We start from the raw sequence: 21,997 nt of genomic DNA on the forward strand, positions 1-21,997 counted from the left end.
GGATTTCATGGAATTTATGGACACCAGTGAAGATCAAAAATCATTGAAGATAAAAGGTTTAGCACACTGTCTAGTGGGTCTAGATGACCCAACTCCCAATGTTAAAGTGCCTAGGATAGCACAAGGGTTGAAGGTTCTTATACATTTCTGCAGAACAAAGATGTGTCTAAGAAAGCACAAGGGTTAACCGTCAGTGTGACCCGTGATTTAACATGGAAACATTAATAATTTAACACGTTTTTATGATCAAAATAATGATATTTAGGTCTTTTATATACTGCATAAACATCTTTTATCATTTACTGTTTAACTGCACAGCATTGTGATGTAAATTTTGCAGACATTTGTTACAGTGTTTAAGAATTGCTTTAAATTTAAAGAAAATATTTTGAAAAAGCTATGCCCCTTAATTGATAGGAAGCTTTTAAACACCCGAAGAGTCTAAAAATTAGCCTTTGAAATGATCAGAAGTTGTAAAGAAATTAGTTTAGAAGGAAACACAAACTCTCACGCTGCGGTTTCAGAGGCTTCATATCACATGGAAGACACAGCCGAATTTTAAACTCTAAAACATAAAATCATAAAAAATGTCTATATAACTTTCTTTGATGCTACTGATCATCCCATTTATAGGAAAACATTGTAAAGTTTTGAACTCTTAAGTATTTTTTTCCCCCCATTTTCCATCTTTTATTTACTATACCTGTAGCTTTCTGTGCTGCAGAGCATCTGGTTCAAAATCAATAAAACAAACATCTCTTCTTAGAATTTTTTGCATTTTAAACAATGTAAAGAGACATCATCTATTCAGCAGAAAAGTACATTTATTTTCGCAGCAGGAATCACACAAATTGAACAGTTTCCTGTTTGCATTCACAGCACAACAAAACAATATATAGATGCTTCACAGCTATAATGCAAACGGGGCTCAGCTACAGTGCAGTACATCCATTAATGCTACATCTGGGATGCACCCTTCTGATCCAAACTGCTCCTTCTGTTTGGTTCAATCCACGGTCTGGAAAACCTACCTGCATTTGGGTTCAATGTATTTCCAAATGATCAGATCCATAATGTGCATCGACTGATTGAAAGACATATCTTTTGATTATTCAGAATAAATAAAATTTAAAATGAAGCATTTTTTTTAATTTCTCCTATTCCTCCTGATTGATTCTGTACTTTCCTTTGTTTAAGATTTGTTTAACTTGTTGAACTTGAATTGAGCTTTAGTGACAAGCCACAAAATTGTTTTTTCCATAAAAAAAGAAAAATACAACACAAACCTGTTTACACTAAAATGCAAAGCCATCCTTTATTATAATAATGTATCTTTTTTAATATAAATGCCACAACAGATGTATTTTCTAGATTCTCCACAAAATAAACAACTTTATAAGAATTGAAATCAGTCACTTTTTATCTCATCAACATTGAGTTACACTGACTTTAGCCTACTGCATTAAACATATCACAGCATGGCACTAAATATTAAAAACAATCACAATTTGATGAAACAGTCAAGATAGAATATGTGCACAATCTGGAATTATTTAGTGCGACACTAACACAAAACAAATCCTAAAAATGTGACTAAAATAAAGATGGAAAAAGAGTTTCAAGTCCATCTAGATGTGCTTAAAAGCAGGAAAAATACCATAAGCTGCATGGATCGTTTCACCGTCTATGTACAACAATGGTTGTGTGGTTTCTGGACACATGTTTTGGGAGTTACACAGAGGAAAGAAGGAAAGGGGCAGTTTCCTCTGGAGAGAGGAAGTGAGGATGTGGAAAAACTGAAGATGGAAAAAAAGGTAAAAAAACCATGAGATGGAAAACAACAGTGTAACTATTGATAACAATGAAAGGACAGAAAGGTCTGGTAAATGTTTACATGAAAACTGATTTAGAGGAGAGACAAAAGGAGGAGGAACACGATGGAATCAAAACCAAATTAGCAGCTTAGGAGGAAACCAAAGGGAGCAGCGACCGCCGTTTTAGCTGGAGGAGGAAGAAGAGGACTGGAAACGGTGTTGGTGTCTACTGAGGAAGAACTTTCAGAATGGCGTTGACCTCTTCAGCAACGGTGGTGAGCGCAAACTCAAACTGGTCCTGAAAGAAAGAAGCAAAGTAGGGACAGAGTTCAGGTGGACATCAAAGTCTGACAAACAGACCTGCGGCTGCATGAAACCTAACAGATCAGAGTCAGAGAAAAGATGAAGGATGCTAATCTTTGTCTGTAGGTCATCCATCCATCCATCCATCCATCCATCCATCCATCCATCCATCCATCCATCCATCCATCCATCCATCCATCCATCCATTTTCTTAACCTGCCTAATCCCTTTTGGGGTCACAGGGTTGCTGGAGCCTATACCAGCTACAAGGACCCAGCTGGGATTTGAAGCTGAGGGCTAACCACTACGCCACCGAGCAGCCCTGAGGAGAACCAAACCGCCCAAAAAAAAAAAAAACTGCAATTCTAAAAGTTGCCCACTTGGGGGCAGCAAACGAGCTTTAACCAGGAAATTTACAAAAAAGCTTGAAGAGGAAAACCGTCCAGTTCTGTTAGTCTATTCATAACTGATGAGAGCGTCTACCTTCTAATGGAAATATCTACCAACATCTGTTTCTAACGTTTATATGATTTACATTATCCAGATTTTTGCGCTGGACTGGTTTTGCCCGCTGATCATTGACCTTCACTTTTTGGTCCACAGAGGCCCGTCAGCATTCACACTTGAAAAGCATCATAGCTGTAGTTCTCTAGTTTGATCTGCCTCATAGGTAAGGTTAGCTTTCCCACCTGCTAAGCATACCTGACTGCTCAATCTGAAATCTAGAATCAATCAAAAATATTTCCATCACATAATGGAGGTCACATGTTTAACCCTTGTGCTATCCTAGGCACTTTACCATTGGGAGTTGGGTCATCTAGACCCACTAGACAGTGATCTGAACCTTTTTTCTTCAATGATTTGTGATCTTCACTGGTGTCCATGGATTACATGAAATCTTTCCACCTTTATCCACCTTTGTCATGGTAGGGAGAACACGTCAATGCAAGGGTGGGGTCATCTAAGATAGCACAAGGGTTAAACGCTAAAGTGTCTCTAGAAGGACAATTCAATTCATCATCAAATCAAATCAAATCAAAACTTTATTTATAAAGCACTTTTCATATAAAAGCATAACACAAAGTGTTTTACATTAAAACAAAACAAAACGTAAAAACAAGCATGACGATTAAAATAAACAAAATAAAAAAATAGCCCCCCCTCCCCCCGTTACACACAGCCCCCCCACTCCTTTCACACCTCCCACCCCCCTCACTGATGGGGAAAGACAATGAGAAATAGGGTGATGATGATAGAAATATCATGTCAAATGACTGTGAGTACAACTTTTATTTGTCATCTTTGTACACCTGTAGATAATGTGCACCACCTTGATATTTTGTTTCCGCCTTTTAAATCTGTGAACTCTCAGGAGGGACAGAGGTAAACCTGAACTTTATCAGCTTTTCCTGATGCCAAACATGGTAACATAACAGACTCTGATGATGGAGAAAGCTCGCTCCTACTGCCAGGGACTTCAAAGTACCAGCTTGGCCAAGTTTTTTGGATGTCACTGCTGAAACTTGGAACCAGGGCGATAAAAGAGATGACTTTATGACCTTAAAAAGTCAAATCTGCTTCTACATCCCCAAGTTAGAGATACCTTTTTACCGCAACAATTCCAGAGACGACTCTGGACTCTAGGCTGGATGGATCAGGAGGTTGTTTGCTAAAAATGCAAACTTGAGGTGATCTGTGACCTGGAACCTTTTTCTTTAGTTTGATCTGATTGGTGAGGAGGATCCCCTGGAAATTATGCCACCTGCATCCAAGAACAACATTCTGTAAACCCAACAGCCATCAACCCGTAACCCTTAAGCTGCCTCTGGTCATCCAAGCATCGGCACTAAATGTGAAAAGACAACACAGAACTGAGGAGGTGACCTTGAGTGTCATCAATTCAACAATGTCAGGTTGACTCCCCCTCCAAGGCTTTTTCATAACCGCTCTCCCCCTGGTGCCCCACACGCCTCAACTCACAAGAAAAACAAAAACGTTTTATTTAGAGCTCCTTCAGTTTATAATGGGTGAAAACAGCATTTTGAAGCCTGCTCCTGATTCACAATTTAAAAGGCCTATACCACGCTATTCTTAGGACTTTCATAGTAAGCCATATCCATGTTTATCATAACATATTGGCACACAAAATATTTTTTTATTTATTAATTACTAGTTTTTTCTTCCTGAGTTCTTTTCCTACCCGGAAGTAAGAGGCAGGTAACTGGCTTGCGCTCCGAGTGGGTGCCGCCCATTTCATGACGACTAGAGCTGGTCTCGTGTGTGGGGTTTGTGTGTATTCAAAAACGTGAGAACGAAAAGAAAATACAGCTTTGAAGTTTCTTCTTGTGAGGAATGAACATGATAATACACTTAAAAGCTCAAAAAATTAGTTTTGCATGGTATAGGCCCTTTAAATAAAAAAAAAAAACCCTCAGAAATGCCATTTTAATCTTAATTTTCATGAGAAAATGCAACAAGAACATCTTAAAAACACCAAAAACACAATTTTCTTTAGAGTGGGTGTTTATCTTTATCTTTATCTCAGCTGGTTTCAGCATGAACAAACATGCAGGTCCCAGGTGTGTTTGTTACCTTGGTCTGGACCATTCCCGGCCTCTGGTCCCGCAGGTGCTCCAGCGTCGCTGCGATATCAATCTCCTTGGCACCTGTCACAAGCACACAGGAACAAAAGCACAGACGCAAAGATGATGTTGGGTTGGGCTTAAAGCAGCAGCAAGATAATGTGGCTAACATCTGTCAAGCTGCTGGTTCCTGACAATTCTCTTTGGAGCAGGAAAAGGAGATTACATTCATCCTCTTTGCACAACAAACACATACTCCAGAAGCAGCTTGAAGGTGATAAAAAAAAATAGAAAAGAACAGCAATGAAAGTTTTGGAGAGAAATTACTAAAGAAGAATTGCAGAGCTGTGTGTTTGAAAAACATTGAGGCAGCTAATCTCAAAGCTCCTTTTTGCCGGTCAATCAGCTGTTCTCGGATTTTCATGAACCCAGCCAACCAGAGCTGTGAGCTGCTGCCAGAGCCCAACATGCCTTTGAGCACCGGTTAAACCAAGCCGGGCTTTCTAAATCGATAGATAAAATAAATAAATAGAATGACTATCAGTCACTTTCTTTGCGACAATGTCAGAGACTTTTGCCTTTTCGTGTAAAAAGTTTGTCACTGGCATGGAGGATATGATAGGTCAGGGTGATTACAATGCCAAAACTGAGTGGCATCTTGTTTCTGACAAAAATGACAGAACGTTTGCTACAACTCCACAAAACATGTGACAAATAGTTACAAACCTTTTAGAGAGAAAATGCCATGGAAAAAGTCTGAACTCATGGCTCTGGATAGGGATGCGGTAGCAAAACCGGTACCATCATACCGATAGGTTACAGCCTTAACGGTATAATAATAATTTGATTTATCTGTGCTTTTCCAGATGCTTAAAGTGCTTACAGTTTGTATCTATTATTCATTCAATCCTCATTAATACTTGGAGCTGGTAGGCTACTGATGTAGCCACAGCTGATTTGGGGCGGACTGACAGAGGCGTGGCTGCCGGTGCGCTTACAGCCCTCTGACTGTCACTCAATCATCAAAACTACTTGAAATCAAGCTAAAACATTTTTTATGAAAAATAAATTTATTGCATCAAAATATACTGATTTCTTCCACATTATTCAGGTTTGTTCGTTATGTATCTTACAAAAAAAAGCTGTTCGAATTGTTCATGTTGTGGACTATGGGTCACATACAAATGCTCTATTTTTAAAGTCGGGTTTGTTGAAAATATGAAACTGAAAACAGCTCTCTTCATGTACAAAGTCAGATACAACTTACTTCCAATAAACTTGCACCAAATGTTCAAAGACAGAGACGGGAGTTACAATCTAAGAAAAAAACTGAATTTCAAAAAGCAATGCATTCGAACAACAAAAAAGAAAACGTGTCTATCTAATTGGGGTTTAAAACAAACCAAAAGTTTTCATGCATTCAAAAAAACCTACAAGAAGTTACTAATAGTACTATATGAGGCCAGAAATGATTAGTTAAACAAAAAATGTCACTTTTGCACAGTTGCCATGCAGAATTGTACCGTGAATGTTTTGTACCTATCTGTAAATAGCAACACGCCTGTTGAATATCATCTAGTTTTGTAAAAAGGGGTGGGAGCAGACAAGATTTCTCTTCAACCCACTCCTTTTCAAGCACACTGTATTGTTTTATGTCTTTCAAACCACTGTTTTGATTTTTCATTTGTTTTGTGTTTGAAATTAAAAACTAAACTGAAACTGAAACTGAAATAATAAGGATTCTGGTCAGGGAAACATTTGTAAGTCTAAAACTTTAAAGGTCTCATCGTCATAAACACAGATTATATGATTGCATCATTATTCATTCAGGCAGAATTTACTTTCTTATTCTTAATGACTGTGTTTTACAGTTTATGTAAATGCTCACACGTGTCACACGTTTGTCACACGTGTGTAAACGTTTGAAGATCTCGCTTGGATTCCCGAATATAGAAATCCATGTAAGCTGTTTTCTCTCATGCTTCCTTTTGTATTTATTTGGCCACCAGATCTGAAGACAGATCCATGGAAATGACCAGAGGGTGTGACATTCTTCAAAATGTTTTGTTTTTTCTAAAACTAGCCTGAAATAATCACAGCTGAAAATATCCTTCTGTTAAATAAAATGTTGCATGCTCTTAATTCTGTTCAGAACATTTTTGTCACGTCTGTCCTGCAAAAGTGAAACTTAAAAAAATATGTCAACCAGGAGATAGGGAGGAATGGGGTGGGGGGCAATTAAACTACTGGAGAACAAGAGAAAGGAAAACTGAACTAGTCTTCCGTCTGTTTGTCTTTTCCATTCTCTGGACTCAGACTGCAGAGAGAGTGGCTTCACACACAACAAGGTGCCTTTGCGGCTGCTTACAGACAAAAATGAACTGCTTTTTCTTTTTCTGTTTCTCCCCCCATTCTACAAAACACAATGGACTCCATTTTTTACCCAAAAAAAACCCCCATAGACCTCTCTGCTTCACTTCATTTGTTGAGGAGGAGAACTCAAGAAATGAAGGGCTATTGTCCCCGTCTTGATAAACCTGAAAATGCCCGGCATCTGAGGGAGAAAGGCGTATTCAGACTTTCCTTCTTTGTAAAAATCTCACTTGAAGAAGAAATAAACGCATAGTGGTGGGGGGTTTGTCTTGCTTTGAGGTAGAGGTCGAAGAATGGGGTTGAGAAGGGTGGGAGCACGGAGGGGAGGGGAGGGCTATACAAGAGAAGGTAGTGCTTGAGAAGGCCATAGCCCAAAGCTGAGGGCCACGCTGGGCAGCTGGCGATGAAGAAAGCAGGAGCAGAAGGATCCGGAAAAGCTGTGGACACTCAACAAGTTTCATAAAAACCTCCAAATCTAGAGGACGATTGAAGGAGATGTGTGTAAAAGCAAAAAAGATGGGTAAATAAACCTGTGAACCACTGCAGTACATCCCTCCACTCTCTATATCACCATAGTTTCTTAATTAATTCACTTTTTGCACCAAGAAAAGGAAAAAAAAGTGTGGTTGGAGGAACAGGAGCCAACCTAGAAGAGACCTATAGAGGAGCTCCGGCAACTAATGAAAACAATTTGTATGAGAAGATACCGTGACATGATCACTGTTTGTGCTTGTTGCATTAGTCTTGATAAAAACTGTGTTCGTCATTCTTCACCATCATTTTTAAGTTTTTTAAGGCAAAATCATTTGCTCTGATATTTATTCTTTTATCATAAATTGAAACATTTAAAACCAACTGGTTCATAACAGCCGCAAAATATACTAAAATAACTCTTAATATTTTAGATATTTTGTATTTGGCAGTTAATTAAAATATGTGTAAAAATATGTGAAAACTGGGTTAAAAACAACAGAAAATAATTTAAAATAAAGATTTAGGTTTTGAATGAAAGGTTTCATTTTACTCGACTTCTTCAAAAATATTTTAACAATTAATAGAAATTTAATAGAAATTGCTACCGATACTTGGTAAAAAAAAAAGCGTACGTCTCTATGATTTCCCAGGCTACAATTAATTAGAATAAAAACTATCTCAGGTTTGGTTTTTATATTGAGGGAAAACATTGTTGCTCATGAAGCTGCAGTGATTTACAAATTATTCAATTGAAAGCATTAATGATTTGAAGCATCACCATCCTTAATGGAGGTTTGTGAGTTAATGTCTAATCCTTTCATCTTTACAGATAATAACATTTACAAAAAGTATTTATTTTTTTAGCATCTATGAGGAAGTATTTGGGGAACCATGAAAGAAAAAAATAATAATATACAAGAACAAGTTTGCAAAAGTATGAGAAAAAAGTCAACGTTTTATGAAAATAAAGTAATAAAAGTATGACATAAAAGTCAAAAATTAAAACATGAATACATTTGTAAAATTATGAGGGAAAAAAAAACTAATTTTACAAGGAGAAAGCCATGTTTTTTCTGAAAATAATGTTGGTGTTGTAAGCCTCCATCCACATTAAGTGTCCACTAAATTCATCATACAGCCATTGATGGTGATGCCATTAGCCTTTAGTTTATTGCAGGAATCCATGCTCCATAGGACCTCTGCATCTATACTACTGACGGTGTAAACGGCAGTAGTATAGATGCACACACTCCTCATGTGTCAAGAATTTTCTCCTGAAGAGGCTCAGTTTCCTGCAAATTCTTTTCAATGTGACTTAGTATTTCCTTATTTGTACAACCAATGCTGAAGTAACTCTCATACTAAACCGCAATATTGGTTCTTTGTATCGTTTCCATTTTTTTACTTCACTTCATAGATTTAGGTCCATAATGCCTCCGGAAATCAGTCTTTTCAGTCTGATGAACTGAATGGTAAATGGTGTATACTTGTATACTTTTCTACCTACAAGGACAAAGCGCTTTTACAGTCACAGACCCATTCACCCAGTCACACACACATTCACACACTGGTGGCTGCTCCGCTGCCAAACACAGGCGCCCGCCTACCACACTTCGACTCATGGGCGTGCAAGGCGGGAATTGAACCTGCAACCTTATGATCATGGGTTGGCCGCCCTACCGCTACACCACGGCCGCCCTTTACTGAAGTAAAGGTAGTTTTTGTGCCTTGCACATGCCTCTTTACCTGCTTTCCCTAGATAAGGTTTCGATGCCTTTACTGGTCTTTGAGTCTAAAAACTATCATCAATAAAATGTTTATCATAAAGGTCTGACCTTAGTTTCTATTCAAGCTCTTCAAACTTTATTGAGAAAAAAACATCAACCTCACAAAAAGAGGTGAGGTTCCACCCTGAAACCCTGAAAAGGCTGCTATCGTGACACCACAGTGGGTTTCCGCAGCATTTAATTAAAGTGCCGTGAACTTCTGTATCCGGATTGACTGAGCGTCAAATGCCCCCTCCCTCTTATCCGCCCACGCCCTTCCAGCCCCGCCCCATCGTCTCCCGTGGCCCCCGGGTACTTCAGAGCACCATCACAGTGTGACAGCCTGGGAAACGGCCACTGGTGCCCGAGCGGAGTCTTTGAAGTGGAATTAGAGACCCAGGAGCCCGTTCTGCAGTGGTAGCAGCACCACTGGGGGGGGGGGGGGGGGGGGGGGGGGGGGCAAGGAGGGAGATATGTGCACAAATGTGCATGTCGAACTGAGGAGCAAAACCGCATGTGACTGTTAAACCTTTGCTGCTGACATGAACAAATGTGCACCTGTTTGTCAAACCTTCTCAAAATCTGGATCCTAGCACCGAACAATCTGTTGCCACGGTAACCCTGACATAGAAGACAAACTTCTGGTCCGCTTGTCAATAAAAGGTGCTTTCGCATAAATCGTGTTTTAATTAACCTGTTAACCTCAACCCCACTTAAATAAACATATTCACACATTTGAGTCGAGTATTACTTAATTAAAAGCAGTTTGTGGATTCCGTGTCTGCTGAACTTAGATGACCCCAGACGGTCGATGACTTCAATCAGATAGTTCAACACTTCACGAGGATGTGCGAAGGTCGGTCAGGCATAGAAATGGCAGGAACGAGATGCTCTTGCAGAAATCTTCTTTTTGTTTTATGCAGGTATCAAACCCCCAGCCTGTCATTCTTTCACTGAAGCAGCTGAGATGTTGGACGCACTTCTGTCCAAATGTCCAGGATGCAGACGGGACTTATTCACGTCTGAGCAGCTGCAAATGTTTTCTTGCCTCTTTTAATTAATTTTTAATGGACATAAAAGCTTTTACAAATTTTATGTATTAAACCTGTAGAAACAAAAAAGCAATTTTGTTCAGTTAGATTCAACCCTATGCTACGTTCACACTGTCTTCAGCGCTTAAGTGATGCTGAGGACAGTGGGTCACTTTCAATGAAATGTCTATGTGAACATTCCAAAGGGTTACTATTGACCTACATTTTGGGTATCTACGTACAAAACGCACAGTTATTGAACTTTCGCTGTAAGTCAATCCAGGTCAAACTTTGACCAATCAGAACTCTGATTTGGTGGTGACGTATGCCGTCCTGTTTGATTTACAGAGGAACCAACAGCAAGAAAATTGATCACGAAGGAAAAATTAATAATTTTGGGTTTGTACCTGCCCGAAATTCCGACACCAAGTCTGTTGTAAATAAGTATGGAGCTGTGAAAGAAAGAGTCTGGAGCAAGATTCATGAAATTTGTCATGCTTCGACATTTCGTACTGTGAGTACATGCATTAGATCAGGTAATGGCAATCCAGTGTGAACCCCAAATGCTAAAAGCATGTTCAAGATCCTGGGTTAAGCATGTTCATAACCCTTGTGCTATCCTAGGCACTTTAACATTGGGAGTTGGGTCATCTAGACCCACTAGACAGTGCTCTGAACCTTTATTCTTCAATGATTTGTGATCTTCACTGGTGTCCATGGATTACATGAAATCTTTCCACCTTTATCCACCTTTGTCATGGTAGGGAGAACACGTCAATGTAAGGGTGGGGTCGTAGGATAGCACAAGGGTTAAACGCCCATCACAAGCCTTGTGTGCTAGCCGTGATTTTTGTTCTTTTGTATTTTAATTCGAAATACATGTTATCCAAGAAATGTCGGGAATGTCTTGCTGATCCACTTTTACAAGTGTTTTAAATGGGAAAAAAGTCACTAAAATGCTCCAATCTGCTTTTTTTATGGGACGAAAGCCCAACAAGAGTGTTGACGTAGATGAATAAAAAAGTAACACCAATAATACATTCAAAACTAAATGAACATGACTGAAAACTGATTAAAAAAAGACATGCTCTGGGTGGGGGTTGCTAAAAGTCTTTGTGCTAATGGAATCTATCATTCATACCAATTTATCACCATAATTATCTAATTAATTAGGATCATTTGTTACAAATTCATCAGAACATGATAAAAATGACTAATCTGACACTTTTCAAAGCGCCCAATGAAGTGTGTGTAGGCAGGTCACGTCACCATGGCGATGTCTCTTCACACCGAATGGGAAAGACAGGTGGAGGGCTGATTCATTAAAACACCCACCTTTAGCCATCTTGTTGAGGACCATGTCGATCAGGATGTACGTCCCCGACCTCCCCGCTCCATCACTGCACAGGTGGGCGAGGGACAATGACGCACAATGGGACGAGCAAAGGGAGAGAAAGCGACAGGAAGAAGCATTGATTTCACTTTACGTCTGTAACACATCAGTTCTATTCCTGTTAATGCCTTCAGGTAAAAAAACATTTTTGCCTTTGAATCTGTTTGCAACATACAATGTACCAAACTTCGGATACATTTGTCAAGATGCTCTCTTCAGGTGTCTTTGTGTGTGTGTACATGGGTGCTTTTGAAACACTAGAAACTAAATAACTAAATACCTGTATCTATCTTACCATTTCGACATTTTCATAGACATATATTTGTTTATCAGTCAAACACAATTTTTCACATATTGGTTTTCATCCAATATTGCAGTAAAAAAGATTTCTATAAAGTTTGGATCCATGCCTCTCAAGAGGCTATGAAGTCGTAACATGTGGGGTAACACAGGGATAAATGTCTGGCCTTATTCTTTTTAAAGTAACACTCAATGAAAATTTTGTTTTTTGGTGTTTTTAGCATGTTCTTGTGACATTTTTCTGATGATAAAAGACATTTATAAAGAAAAGAAAGCTTAAAATTGCATTTCTGACTATTTTTTTAATCAAATCAGTAGCAGATTAAAAAAATCCCTTTGAAAATGATTGTATTTGTGCTGAGAAACTACAATGGAGCCTGCTCCACTCCATTCGGATGCATCCACTTGGAGACAAATAGATCCATGAATGTCTTTCTTTTCCTCCTCTGAGCTGGTTCAAAACTGTAATGAATGGCTCCAATGTTGGTCGCTATCTTTCCTGCTAATGTTAAATTGGGGGTGTGAAGGGCTCTAAACTGGCGGGAAAGCGTGTATTCAAATGGGTGCAGAAAGTGGGGGCGAGCTTGCTCCACGTAGATTTCTTATAGACTATTGCCGCTCTACAGAAACCATGAAATAAAGACAGGTGTTATTTTTTTTATTTTTGACATAAACAGCGTGATCATAATGAAAAGACCACTGGGAACGCTTTGAAAATAGTTTAAAAGATGATCGGAATGGGAGTTTAAATTGTATTCTCAGATTAGCTTTTCCAGCTACAATGATGACACACATGTTTCCATCTCCATGTTCTTTAAAGATACAAGAACAATCGATTGCAGCTACTTTTTAGATATTGAATCATGAAGGATTGCAGCTCAATCAGGACAAAACTGAGATGTCACAAGCTGATAATGAACCCAGGAGATAGAAACTGAAAAAATGAATGGTCACATTGGCCAAAATGTAATTTGGCCATGTTTTTTTTAAGTTTTTTTGTTTTTGTTTTTTGTTTTACACATATTTGACTTAACATTGCAGCTGTGAATATCATATCTTCCTTGTGTTGCTCAAAACATGGTGAAAGCAAACTTTTTCTGATAGGGGATACGATCTGCTCCACAATTCTGCTCTGGAGCCCTTCACCCTGCTGTGAACCTTGCCTCTGATTCTCTGAAAACTGCGCTGTTTTATAGGACATAGTTTCTGTGGAGCGGCAGTAGTTTATTTGAAATTTGCCAATGAGTTGTGGGTGGGACTGTTGGTACTAAGCCACAATCCACACAGCCTATATGTCTAAAAAAGCCAAATTTCATGTTAATCTAATGCCTATGTTGCCAAAATCTGCTCTACATGGGCGGGCCATTGGTTTTGAGCTGAGTAGCTCTGTCCTCAATTCCCCCCAAGATCTTAACACGGGGGGGGGGGGGGGGGCACAAATGACCCCGACTGACAGTCTCAGAAATGATGGAAATTGTTGAATTACTTTGCACAGCAGATACAATGAAATGCCATAAAGTAACTCTTCTGACATAATTCTGCAAATATGTGCGCCAAGTGCCAAACTTTTTAGGAATTAAGGATTACGAGTTAGGGTTCAGATGCGTTTATACCAGTCGCGATTCACGCGGCAGAGGCGGTCAGTTTCAATATTACGGTGAGGTCCAGCGGCGCAAAGGTTTGGCAACAGCACGATTTGGTACCAAATCGCCAAAAAGGGCTCAGCCCGGATACTGTTGGGCGAAAGCAGGTAACAGTCTATCGCAGGGCCATGGAGCTGGAGCCATTGTTATCACATTGCCGTGAGCTGGCTGACAGAGACTTGCTGCAGGATGAGGAGCCAGCATGCTTGTGCCTCCTGAACTTTATGATATTTGTCTTATTTTCATCGAGTCAATAATAAAAAAAAGTCCACTGATTTTTTTGTTTGTTTTTATTTTTACTCTCTCTGGTTAATGCGGGACAGCAAGCCTTCAAACTCAGTCAGAGTGAGAAGCCAAATATGGAGAACACATTTGGGACATTACGTTTCATTTTAAATACGTGCGGCCAAAAACAAAATCCGGCCTTGGACGCACTTAAAATATGTGCGGGGAACAGCAGCTTCTCTTCTCTCACGCCCGAGCTCTTGCACGCTGGACGGGGAAGATCAGGGAGCTTGTGCAATGCCCATGCCCTCCATGGTGACCTAACAACAGCTCATTAATTCAAAAAGAGCAACTTTCCGACGGTTTGACTGACAGCAATTTAAAAGGAGAAATACTCAGAAATGCAAAAATATAACAATTTTTATTGCATGTGTGCTCTTTTAAAAGAAAAGCACAAGTCAAAAACTCAAAAAACATGATTTTCATCAGAGAGGGACTTTGAGCAGGTGACAGCAACCAACTATTTGGAGGTTTATGAGTCTTCTAATGCCATTTCAAGGGGATAAACAACTTTGAAGCTGCGCATCTGTGAATCATTGAGGCTCAAGCTTTTTGGGGAAAGGAATTAAATGACAAATATAAACCATTTTTTCAAGAAGAAACTGTTATAAATAGAGGTTTGAAACAATGAAATAGACGCTGTATAAGGGAATGAGTTGTATCCTATAATTATTTCAAGCATTGAAAATGGATGTTTTTACCCAATGAGGCTCTTTACCCAATGAGGCTGAGGCTGCTGTGTTCTCCGTCAGGCTACACAGAGGGTTGTGCGTTTGTGTGCTCGCTGGCGTTCATCCATACTTCCAGAACAGTACGTTTTCTTTGGGACCTTGATTTTTTTCTGCAGTAATTGAGCAGTACCGTCGCGGCAGCATCAGCGTGTGTACGTGTGTGCGCCCGCGAGTATGTTCTTGCTGCACCTTGCCAGAATCGTTACAAGGTGATCAAAGTGTGTGATATGTGTGTCAGCAGCTGCCCGAGGGCTGTGAGCAAACGTGTCAAGATGTCTGCTGCCTTCTCCAGCTCCATTTACGGAGATGGAACTGAAAAAAGAAGAGAGAAGGGGAAGAGATGGAAGGAGACGCTCAAGATGGATGGAGAGACATTTGGGTGTGTGATTGCCCAATATCTGCATTTGCAGACTTCTGTTATTTAACTTCTCCTTCTGATTGCTTCACTCTGCCTGGTGCACATCAGAGCGGCAAATGCCTTAGCAGAGTTGGCTGACAGAACATGAGTGACTTTAGGTCATGAGTGACAGTTTCTCAGCACGACTGCAGTATTTTGGACAGACGCTTAGTTAAGTTGGAATCCACATAAAGGAGAGAGAATATTGGATTTTAGTGCACAGCTTCTTCCAATCAATTGCTATTTTTCTGGACAGATCAAAAAACATTGTGGGGAGACAAAAAGAGAACGAAACAAAGTATGTGACTAATCTCTTTTTAAGTTAGTGTTCCTGGAATTCTGTCCATTTAATGATTCATGTGGACTTTCTCCCAGAGAACTGATCAATTGACCTTCATTAATATGTTAAAATAGGGCTCCTGAAATGATGTTTAGAAAGTCGTTCCTACATCTTACAAGGAAGATGAGGAAGCCGGAGACCCCGGAGAAAACCCACGGATGCACGAGGAGAACATGCAAACTCCACACAGGAAGGTCCCCCACTGGTGATTCTGTTTCAGGTCTCCCAGCCGGGACTTGAACCAGGGGCTTCTTATATATCTATATATCCATAAAGATAGATAGATATATCCATAGATATATCTATCTATCTGGATATAGATATATCCAGATAGATAGATCTATATCCAGATAGATAGATAGATAGATAGATAGATAGATAGATAGATAGATAGATAGATAGATAGATAGATGGATAGATGGATAGATGGATGGATGGATGGATGGATGGATGGATGGATGGATGGATGGATGGATGGATGGATGGATGGATGGATGGATGGATGGATGGATGGATGGATAGATAGATAGATAGATAGATAGATAGATAGATAGATAGATAGATAGATAGATAGATAGATAGATAGATAGATAGATAGATAGATAGATAGATAGATAGATAGATAGATGGGTGTGTGTTATTCTTGTCAACAGATCCCAGCTGATTGGTCTAAGGTTGATGGCAGAGCTCCAGTACATTTTTCCAGCGTGTGACAGCATAAAAGGGTGTATTTCTTAATAAGAGAGTATTTGTTTGTTTATGGTTTAGTCTATTCTTTTATTATTAAAAAAAAGAATCAGCCATTCTAGCCATTATTACATGTCCATCACTTCATAGTGAGCGGAGGAAAGCCAGAAATAAAAGATGTAAGAGGAGAGATTTATGTTTGCAATTAAAAGCCAGTCAGGATATGACAAGCAAAAGGGATTCCTTTGGTTTGTTGTTTTCATTTATGGTGCACACTTTGTGTGATTCTGGGTCTTGCTCCTTTTAATCGGAAAGATTTCAGTTACCTTTATTTACCTTCAGAATCCACCTGAGCACATGATTTTGAAACTTTCCTGGTGTGACCCGAGCTGAAAATTGTGGAGCTGTGGATGGAGCTCCTTAAGGACAGCTTTAATAGTCTGCTGCAGTCTGACAGTTAGCTGAAAAAAGTACAATTTCACCATGGTGGAGGAGTCATTACAGCATGTTGAATAATAGATCACTCAGAGCAAGAGTGAGCTGGACCCCGAGGGCTATCTGATATGAAAGCTTTTTTTAATCTGATCATCAGAGGAAGTTTGGACATGAAAACCGCCGCTGACTTTTCTGCTAAATACCGATTTAATTACGTCTTATTGGTCTGAGTTTTTCCTCAGGTGATGGAGATATGTAGATGTGATTACACAGTCTGAAACAGCTGGACCATTTAAATTACCAATTAAAAGTTGCCCTGGTTTGTAAACAGCCTTTTTGGCGCTTCTCTTCAGTTATGTTGAATCTTTGGATGACATTTTGCAAGTAAACAATGAAACAAATCCCCAGCAGCAATGACAAAAGTCAATACAAAAAGTGAAACCCTGTTTGTTACTGTGTGCATGAACTTGCCTGCAGTGGACAATGATGGGACAGGAACGACCCCTGTAGCACTTGTTGACCTTCCTGTAGAAAAGGAAAACACAACAGACACAGGAAGTTGTGTTAATGTCAAAAAATGCAAAGTTTTAGACTAAAAACTATTCTTCCAGTTTTGTTCAACAGCAATCCAGTTTGTTTGTAGTGAAATGACTCATATGGTAAAAAGAGGAAAAAGGATTGTGGAGATTTTTAAAAAAATCAGAGGTGGCTATAAGTAAAAAAAAAAAGAAAAAAAGAAAAAGGGATGAGGAGCCTAACGTCATTTTTTAGGGGTGTGTTTCGGCAAGAGTCTGGTGATGTGATACATGTCCCGATACGCGTATCGCAATACGACGCTTTGCCGTCAGGATTTTGGCTGGAGCAAGCGGTCGGGGGTTTAAGTGGAAAAAAAGAGTCAGACACTAAAGGTCACTCCTAGAAAATTAAATAAATTTCACCCTGACAGCATTTTATATCGATACAAATATTGCAAAATGAAATATCGCGATGTATCGCTGAATCAAAAATTAGTGCTCCTACAGAGCAAACTGTCCATTTACCATTTCAGATAAAAGGCAGGAAAAGGAAAAAATAAATAAAAACTAAACAAAAACTATAACAAAAATTTCTTATCGACCCCATGTCAACTGAATTCATGAAAAGTAATTTTTGTGTTTACTTTCATGTAGATAATAAGTTAAGGTAAATTTGGGGGCAAAGTGTTTTGATGTGTATTGGCATCAACAGACGTAAAGAGGTTAATTAATAAAAGCGAGGAGTTAAATCATCAAATCATCAGTTTTTGCATTCAGAAATATTTAATCTGGGAAGAAACTCAACTTTCAGTAAATTATTTTCAATAGTCAATCTTTCAAAGTAGAAAGATAAAATAAACAGAAGTTTGAAAAGTTCAAAAAGAGCTTTGGATGAAGTCCAACACCCCCCCCCCCCCCCACACACACACACATCCAAGCTCAAAAAGGAGCAAACTAGCACTATCACCTTTACTAAAACCACACACTGTACACAATGATCCATGATTGAAAGTTCCCCCAAAAAAAGGAAAAACCTAAGAATAAAAACATTGAAAGTTTCGTTAAGTTATTGAGCCACTTAACTATATCTATCAATGAAATCCTTCTGTGTTGTAGCCTTTAGTTTATTGAATGCCAACTGTTTAAATCCTTACCACATTCGTTCCATAACTGAACCCCTCTTGTGGAAATAGAGTGTACCTTTGTATTTGTATGTACAGCTGGTTTAATACAAAGATTTGAAAGAATTTGAAAGTTGTGAAGAATAGTTAGAAACTGCCTTTAACTTTTATTACACTAATGGTTTAAACTTGAGCATTTAATGTCATCTCAAAATTATATTACATTTGAAGACAGCACAGCCAAGCTATTGTTTTCACAGTTTATTCTCATCCTCCCTTGTTTCTGTGCATGTGTTTTCTGCTGAGCAGGCCTCAGAGTTATCTTCACTTTAGCCTTGGAGCTTCTCTCCAGCAGTTACCTGTGGGCGTGATTTTCACACAGGGTCCATCGGACGATCTTCTGAATATGCAAATGCAGGGTTTTTATACCAAGCCCATCCCTGAGCTCGTTGGTTCGGACTTTGAATGCACCATGTTCATCTGTCTGTCCCCTTCGTGTTTGTACGAAGTAAAACCTCCACAAAAGATAAGTAACTGTTTCTGAGTCATTATTCATTATTTCTGTGTGCAAGAAACTGACGGGGTTACGAACTAATATAATACAGTCCTTTCTAGAGAATCCAGTTTCTTCACAAAAGTATTTGTTATTTCTTAAACAGAAGTGCTTTTCGATACTTTGTAATAAATTAATGTTGTTTTTTTTACTTTGATAATAATTAGGATCATTTTAAAGTCAAAAAGATATCTGAATGTTTATATTTTATTATGTTAACAGTACGTTGGTCGGTTCTATGAAGGAAGATCCAGTGATGTTTCTTATGGCTTTTTTTTAAAGAGGAGTTATGTTGTTTTGTATGTAATTACCTATAGTTAAACACAGTATATATTACAAAGTGTGCAGTGATGACGGACTTAATATTTGACTTTGTGAAAGAACAGAAATTGATTTGAATATTTAAGAATTTACATGATTTATTTGTTTCTATCAACTTAATTTTTCATCAATTATCACATCGTGGAGCATAATTTCAGACAGTCTTTTAATTTGATCAGTATTCATCATCACTTTCAAACTTACTTCCATTTTCAGTACTACTTTCAACAGCTGCACGCTGATTAACTACCGTCAATTTAACAATGTAACCATTGTGAAGTTAACCTTTTATATTCCACAGCTAAACTGATAGCATTCAAATCTTTAATAACAATTGTATCGTTGTTTATTTATATGCCTTTTTAACATGTCATTGACTTAGAATTCCTTTTTTAACATTATATTACATTAACATTATATGTAAGAGTGTAATAAAACTGAACAAAATGTGTTTTAGATAAAATAATTAATATTAATAAAGGTTTTAAACTGTGACCTTGTAAATCTTAATTTAATCAATTGAGTTTTTTGACAGTTACAGCTATTGCTAATAAAAAGTTCAATCAGGATCTTTTTTTCATTTACTCCCATAAAACGTGTAGTAATGGGAGTATCAATACAAAGTATCAAAATATAAATACCATTACATCACCAATTTATTATTTATTAAAGTATTGATTATTTATAAACGGAAAAGTAAAAGTCCATTTTCTAGATTTTTTGTTGTTGTTAGGTAAGTTACTCCAGTGTTTTCTGCCAAAACAGCCCCCAGCCCAATAGCATATTGAACTCTTCAGTTATGTGACCAGAGGAGCTGCAAGTTGTGCGTTACCCTTAGCAACGATACAGCACAACACGAGTAGGTATTTTTAGAAAGAACGGTTTTGTATTTTAATATTGCGCATTGTTACCAAGTCAGTTTTTGATGGTATTTGTTTTTAGAATAAAAAATACTATTACCAATAAAAAAATGTTCAGTAATCAGTAAATGTAACTAAAATATTTTATGCAAAAATTAATTGATATCATTGTCGAATTTTGAAAGTGTGGTGACGCCCGTCACTAAAAATTTGCTTTCCATACTAAATACTGCATGAATCTGTAAGAACACAGCCTTAACAGCTGGTTTTAGACATTGACTGGATAAAAGAACTGAACTGAGGGGCCCTTTCCCACTCATGTTCCAAATGGGAAGTACCCGCCGGCTCCAAAACGCCAAAATGTTTGACAGATACTCCCGAGCTCATTTTAAGTGGAAGGGGTGAAGACTTCCAACAAGTTTACTTCTGATTGGTGAAAGGTTGCCTTAGAAATGCTGACTCAGACCGACTTGAAACAATCACTGCTTACTGTCGTCCGTATTGCGAAAAAATGGCGACAGAATTGGTTTTATTTCGCTGGAGCTGGAATTAAGGCATTTTCTATGGGTGATGTCGCACTCGCTCAGTCCAGTTCTCTGGTTTTATATCACAAATAAATTGCCTGTTCTACAATCCAAATGTTTATGACGATGAAATTCCTTATTTTAAACGTTTCATTGATAGTCAGCCTTTCAGATAAAACCTTTAAAGTATTTACAAGAGTCTGAACCAGTAACATGCTTTCACCCTAAACTAAAAGTAAATAATCTACAGCAAAGCTCCTATTTTGACATGCCTTGTAAAGCTAAGTTGTTTGCCCTAAAAATAAGTTCTTTTTAGACATTTTGCCGCTGCTGCTATGGAGACTTGAGGCAGTGAGACTGAGTTAGATCACAGCGGGAGAAAACATCTGATCATTTTTCATGTGATGCCTCCACAAAAGCAATATTTAAGTGGAGCACACAGCATTGTGTGGTGTGTGAGGATCTCACTTGTGGCTGTCAAAATTCCAACATCATCCAACAACCAGAAATCAAGGCATTCAGAAAGAAATAATAGTTAAGAGGACTGACACCACTCAGTAAAGACACAATGGAAGCTTCGTTTTTTTTCTCTGAATTAATAGTTTTTATGATAATTCCCTCACTGCAAAAACTGAATCTTAAAGAAGTAAAAAGACCATTGTTCCCAAAAATCTCTTACTTTCTGTCTTGCAAGAAAAATAATCTTTTCAAGAAAGTTTTTCAAAGGAAAAATAATATTTGACAATATTGGTGACTGGACTTTTTTTCTAAAATAAGAATTCTTGGAACGACAATTTCTCTTATGCCATTATTTGCTCATTTCAAGAAAATCTTTCAAATCTTAAGAATTGTTGACTCATTTCTGTCTTTGCAGGGACACTAAAGATCCTCCACAGCATTTTTAAGACTTTCTTTGCCATCAAAACGATCCTTTAATTCAGAGACAACTGATTAGATTACGCTGCTCTGCAACAGCGCACAAGAAAATAGAAAATAAAACGCATCTTTCTTTAAACAGACACAGACTTTGGGTTACATCCATTTTCAAAGTACTTATACTTAATACAGTGGAAAACATATGCATCAAGACAGAAATATACGTTTACTTAAAAAAACTAACAAAAATACTAAAATGTATGACAAAAAGTTTTTGATTTGTATTGTTTGTTAACCTTTTCCCCTTTCTTTATATCAACTTCAGCTGAGCAGAATGGTCAAAGTTTTAATGGTTGTTACTGTGTTTCTAAAGCCAGTTTGAGAAGCAGGGAAAGGTTTCGAATCCTTCTGATTTCTAGGTCATGTTTCTCTTTGATTTTCAAGAGCTGCATAAGAAAACAGCCAACATCACCAACTCCATCTGTGCCTGTGCCTCACTCATCTGCAAAGCTGTGGGGCGACATTCAGTCAATGTGTTGAAGAGGATCCTCTGGCAAATTAATAGTTTGAGTCTCAGTGGGAGCAGATTGGTCATCTGTCCTGTTTGTTTTGGAAAACTTTCTCTTTTCAGCTTGCTTGCTCTGAAATAAATTGATTCGTTTTGGGTTTTTGG

General features: G+C 38.3%; 1 protein-coding gene across 3 annotated transcripts in view; it reads right to left on the reverse strand.

Annotated features, from left to right (window-relative positions):
* Positions 1 to 804: 804 nt before the first annotated feature.
* LOC101175682 (receptor-type tyrosine-protein phosphatase N2) overlaps positions 805 to 21,997 on the reverse strand; it is a 383,081-nt gene continuing 361,888 nt past the window's right edge. For all 3 annotated transcript variants that reach the window (XM_023965497.2, XM_078934368.1, XM_023965498.2), the window contains 4 exons: positions 17,026 to 17,079; positions 11,679 to 11,743; positions 4,710 to 4,783; positions 805 to 2,112 (listed from right to left, as the gene is read on the reverse strand). In XM_023965497.2, coding sequence (XP_023821265.1) covers positions 2,041 to 2,112; positions 4,710 to 4,783; positions 11,679 to 11,743; positions 17,026 to 17,079 — 265 coding nt within the window. In that variant the 3' untranslated portion in view covers positions 805 to 2,040. The remainder of the gene's footprint in view (positions 2,113 to 4,709; positions 4,784 to 11,678; positions 11,744 to 17,025; positions 17,080 to 21,997) is intronic.

This window comes from Oryzias latipes, chromosome 17, assembly GCF_053564925.1.
Source record: "Oryzias latipes strain Hd-rR chromosome 17, Olatipes_Hd-rR_3.1".
In the NCBI taxonomy this organism is placed as follows: domain Eukaryota; kingdom Metazoa; phylum Chordata; class Actinopteri; order Beloniformes; family Adrianichthyidae; genus Oryzias; species Oryzias latipes.